This window comes from Triticum aestivum, chromosome 7B (assembly GCF_018294505.1).
Source record: "Triticum aestivum cultivar Chinese Spring chromosome 7B, IWGSC CS RefSeq v2.1, whole genome shotgun sequence".
NCBI lineage: Eukaryota > Viridiplantae > Streptophyta > Magnoliopsida > Poales > Poaceae > Triticum > Triticum aestivum.
Window position 1 is genome coordinate 350,194,694 of NC_057813.1, and position 4,852 is coordinate 350,199,545.

The following is a 4,852-nucleotide window of genomic DNA, read 5'->3' on the forward strand; positions in this document are numbered from 1 at the left end:
TCAACATAACATGCTCCTCGCGTTTGACCCAGATGGTGCATACTAATCATCCATCCACAATTTCTGTCCAGGATGAAAAGCTGCAGAGCAAGCCCCAGATGGCGCATACTAATCCTTCTTTTCAGAGCCATAATGAGAAGTCATCACAAGTAATATGGATCAGAGGGAGTAGCAATCTTTACCAGATGGTATTGACAGACATTCTTTGTTAATATATGAATCTGAGAAAGGATGCACATTTCAACACATATGTAGACAAACCCGCTCTACATCACCGTTGCTTTCAGAGATCAGTGACAGGTATTGCACCCATACGCACTTGACAGGGAAGAACCATCTTTCAGCATCATCACAATGTCCAAATTGTGGCAGCTGAAATTATCAATAAAGAGATCTTGATCATCTAAATACTGTGAGCGAGATCTTCAGATTTACTATCCAGGTGTTCTGACAAGAAAAACTACACAATACTGCATTATTAGATCTAAACAGTTATCTCTACAAAAATATTCATAGGAAAACATCATACAGATTCTAGAGATGCAGCACAAGCTCCACTTGATACAGTTGCCCATCAAACCTCAAGCCCAAGGATTCTGCAGGATGCAAAAGTGCATCAACCATTCCACCAAAAACATACACACAGTAACCAGAAGTATCTACACATGCCCCATGGAAGGACCGGCAATTCGGGGATTGGCCATCTATCCTTAGTTTTTTCCACATCCTCTTTGCCACTTTCCTGTTACCTGACTCAAACTGAAGTAAAGCTGGTATATCTAAGATCCAGAAATCATCCATCCGCCGTCTTTCTTTGTCCTCCCCACCATATACAAGGATCTTGCCACCAAAGAGAAATGTTGCTGAATGCCCAGCCCGGGGAGAAGGCAATTCACCAAGAATACTAGACAAATCGTACTTTTGCTCTTTCCATTGCAGCAAATGATCACCAATATCAAACAGCCAGACATCACTAAGCACCTCATATTCTGATCCTCTACCACCAAAAAGAACCATGCGCCTATCACCAATCCAAGTTAAGGTGTGGCCAGAACGAGCTGAAGGCAAAGGTCCAGTATCCCCCATTCGGCGCCAACTGCCAGATTGAAGTCCATCAGAGAGATCAAGAAGCCATGTATCACCAAGTCGGCTTCCATGCACCCCTATCCCACCGTGAATCACAATGAACTTATCATCTATGCAGCAGGCTGCATGGGCCCCACGAGGAGATGGTGCCAGGGGGCCTATCTCCAGCAGTCTCCATGAGATCCTCATCCTGCAAGGTTCTTCGCAGGTTATTTGGCCTATCCATGTGTCATCCAAACGAAGCCCACGGTCATTAATCCCGCCAAACAGGACTAGTGCATCACCAACGAGAATGCATGAATGACCAAAACGACCACTTGGAGTACCAGAGGCCAATTGCTGCCAGGTAAGTGCATTGGATGATCTAGTTCCAGCTCTATTTCCAACATATGTTGCCCAGATATCATCAAGATGACGACCTAAATAGAGCAAAAGAGAATATCAGAAAGCATACGAGATCGCAATAAATCAGAACAAACATTAAATAGCTGATTTCTACAAAGATTTGTAACATAATGCAACCGTTGTTATGAACAAAGTGACAGAGAAAAGGTACAAACCTCAAACATAAGTACACAAAGAAAATTCAGCAAAGCTAAAAACAGAACTAGTTGTCTGAAGAATTACTAGTTTATCTAAAAAGCATCTGAAAAGAGATGTGCAGATGCAAACTCATCCTGAGAGCTCACACTATCAACAGAATGAGTAACTAAATGCTGCTGGATTGAACTTTGACATTTCTACTGTATCACGTTTAGTTGTGTGTATATTTTTATTTTTCAACACTAGTTGTGTGTATATGGTAGAACCTGTTACTTCTGCCCACACTTTTGGTCAGTATCCAAGTCAACGCAACACTATAACCGGTGGAAACCACCGTTATGTATAAGGCTCACAGTAATAGATAATCTAAACCAATGGAACTAGTGAAACTTCAAATTGCTAATTATAAGGTATCACTTATCTAGCATTCCTACTAAGGTACACATGTATTGGCAGAATAGTAGCATGACACTGGCTTTGGGGGAACAAAATCCGTCTGTTTCACAAATTAATATCTTTATTAGTAAAAACTTCTTTAATACTTGAGCATAAAAATCCACACACATCCATAAAAATTTCACAGGAGAAAAGACATCTAATGAATCCAACACTTTATTTGTGATTTAGGACAGATTTTGCAGATTTCGAAACCTACCAGGCCAAGGTAATACAGTTCATATTCAACCTACTAAACAAGGCAATCAACCAACTTAACCCAACATAGTGTGGTGTTTAGATTTACTTAAAAAGACCGAAAGATAAATATTGAATCTGAACAAACATTGGCAAACATAGAGATGAAAATGGTAAACAGCAAAAACCAACAATAATCAGTAACAACAAATGAAATAAAAAAAGTTAGATAGGTCTAAAGGTGTCATTTAAACATTCCAAGATTTTTAACTTTAGTTAATCTCGTATATTGGTTTTCCGTGTTGCTGCAGCAGTGTGTGAGTATTTGCTTTGGTACACCCCTCGTAAAACTTTGAACATTTAAAAGCAAACAAACGCTAAAGATTAAACTTTGTAGCCAACTAGTAATCTTAGTTTTGACATCTATTTTATGCTAAAACAAAACTAGTCTGTAAAACTCGTACTACTTTTTCGATAAGAAAAAGGTTTTACTACTAACTCATGCATGTAGGAACAATTTTCTGTTATCTTTCTAATGGTGCCCCACGCCAACATCATATACCTTGCCCACTTATGAATCAATCGTAGTGCCTACTCATTACAACTTTTTATCGTCTTATGAAGCCAACCTATATCTGCTCCGAGTGAGTTGTACCATGTAGCAGAACTTTAACCAAGACACAAACACGATCATGCAGAATGATCCACACATATCAAAGTCAACCAACACATACTAGATAGATGGGCTGCCACAGCAAGAACAATAGACCGTGCGTCTTAGTTTCAGGGAGATAATGCATTCAAAAAGGAATAGACATAATATCTGGCAAAGGAGCTAAATTTGTTGTTGGTTCGACCTTCTTTTACAACAATGGGATTTAGAGCCACGTTGCAACTACTTGTGTGACTGGTACAAATTTGCCCCTACATTCTTGTAACTCTTATGCTTAAGATTTGTGCAAGTTTTCTGTGGAGGTGCATAGAAACAGGACTCATGATCTGTAGAGATGTGAGCTATGATTGTGTAGCCTCCCTATTATTTCTGTTTTAGGTCAAATAGTCTTGAATCACGCTTGTTACGCAATCCCAAGCCTGCTAGGTTAGCGTCCTGGCCCCGGGTCTATTGCGAGGGGACAGCTTCGCCCCTTTAAGTCTTGCTCTGCCTCCTCCCATAGCCAATGTGGGACAACAGTCTCATAATTATAAATCCAATCAAATACTACAATACTCTCCAAATAATCAAAAAATTCCTCTCAATATACAATTTCACTCAGCTAAGCTGCAGCTAGGCTCTCCAAACAATTGCACATGTTTTGTCATTAACCTAACAGAAGTAAAACTTGTCTTCCGATTATTTATCTTAATCTTGGACAAACATAGCAAATATCTCATGCTCCCTCCATCCGAAATTACTTGTCGCTCAAACGGATGTATCTAGCACTGAAATACTTCATACATCCATTTTAGTGATAACTAATTCCGGACGGAGGTAGTACTAAATTAACCAACACCGACACTACTATGGCATAATAAGGATCTCTGGAAAAAAATGTAGTCTGAGCAATTTTTCACAACGAAATCAACTACAGTTCTTAGTTCCGATACAACCCCAGATGATCAAATTCCTCGATGTTATACGAAGCCCAAAGAAAGCAATTTGATAACAAGAATAGACTGAAAAAGTTAAACGGCTGGATTTTACCTCCCTCGCAGCCACCGCCGAAGACTACTAGCCAGCCGGCCACGAGGTTGATGGAGTGCGACGCACGGGGCCGTGGCGAGGTGCCCTTCACCTGGAGCCGGCGCGCCTGCAGGGCGCTTAGTCGGGCGACCTCGGCGTAGAGGCGGCGCCATGGCACGCCGCACCGCCAGTCCGCGAGCGCCGCGGCGGCGGCGCGTGCCCCCCAGTCGCGTCGGCAGAGCGCCTCCCAGAGCACGTCGGAGGAGGCCCAATCGCGAAAGGCGCGGCAGGTGGCGGCGAAGGAGAGCACGGCCTCGGCTGGAAGGAGGCGCAGGATGGACAGCACCTGGTCGTAGCCCAGGTGTCCGACGGGCACCGCGTCCATCGCTTACTGCCGCTTGTCGATTCTTGGCACTTGCCCTCTGTGATTTCCCATGGTGTTTGCCTCCTAGGGCGCCATGAATTGCCAGTCGATTCCCCGCATGTTATACCTAGCAGAGACCATGGTTCTTGGTTTGTTGACCTCTTTGGTGCTTGGACGGATGCTATGACAAGTAGATGCCGTATAGTACTATTCGGTCTCATAATGTAATATGTTTTTTACACTGTTATTAATGTCAAAAAGGTCTAATATATGGCACGAAGGGAGTAAGTTTTTGCTGCTAGGACTGATTTGGTTTTCAACAAGGTTAAGGGCATCTCTAACTCAACCTAAATATTTTATCCAAATGCTAAGCAATCTTAATCTGTTTTTTGTGCCACAAGACGAATTCGTTTGATACTCTAACTCGACCTAAATACTTACCCAAATGCTAAGGAACTTCAACCTGTTTTTTGCGCGACAAGACGGAGTCGTTTGATGCTTCGCACGAATCTTGAGCAAGTGAAGTGGAAAACTGTTCGCTTCGA

General features: G+C 42.3%; 1 protein-coding gene across 2 annotated transcripts; it reads right to left on the bottom strand.

The window, feature by feature from the left end:
• Positions 1-222: 222 nt before the first annotated feature.
• Positions 223-4,482, bottom strand: LOC123159243 (F-box/kelch-repeat protein At1g51550). 2 transcript variants are annotated; one of them, XM_044577068.1, is made up of 3 exons: positions 3,965-4,482; positions 530-1,505; positions 223-372 (listed from the first exon to the last, which is right to left on the bottom strand). In XM_044577068.1, the coding sequence occupies exons 1-2, from the start codon at positions 4,326-4,328 to the stop codon at positions 535-537; spliced, it is 1,335 nt and encodes a 444-aa protein (XP_044433003.1). In that variant the 5' UTR covers positions 4,329-4,482; the 3' UTR covers positions 223-372; positions 530-534. The 2 variants fall into 2 exon arrangements, with proteins under 2 accessions (XP_044433003.1, XP_044433002.1); XM_044577067.1 differs by having other exon boundaries at positions 223-1,505.
• Between the last annotated feature and the right edge of the window lie 370 nt (positions 4,483-4,852).

What these genes read in the sequence shown, in the direction of transcription:
- LOC123159243 (XM_044577068.1), bottom strand. Translation starts at nt 4,328, where the DNA reads ATGGACGCGGTGCCCGTCGGACACCTGGGCTACGACCAGGTGCTGTCC. An exon ending in CGGCGGTGGCTGCGAGGGAG is followed by an intron (nt 1,506 to 3,964) that starts GTAAAATCCAGC and finishes TGCTCTATTTAG; the next exon opens with GTCGTCATCTTGATGATATC.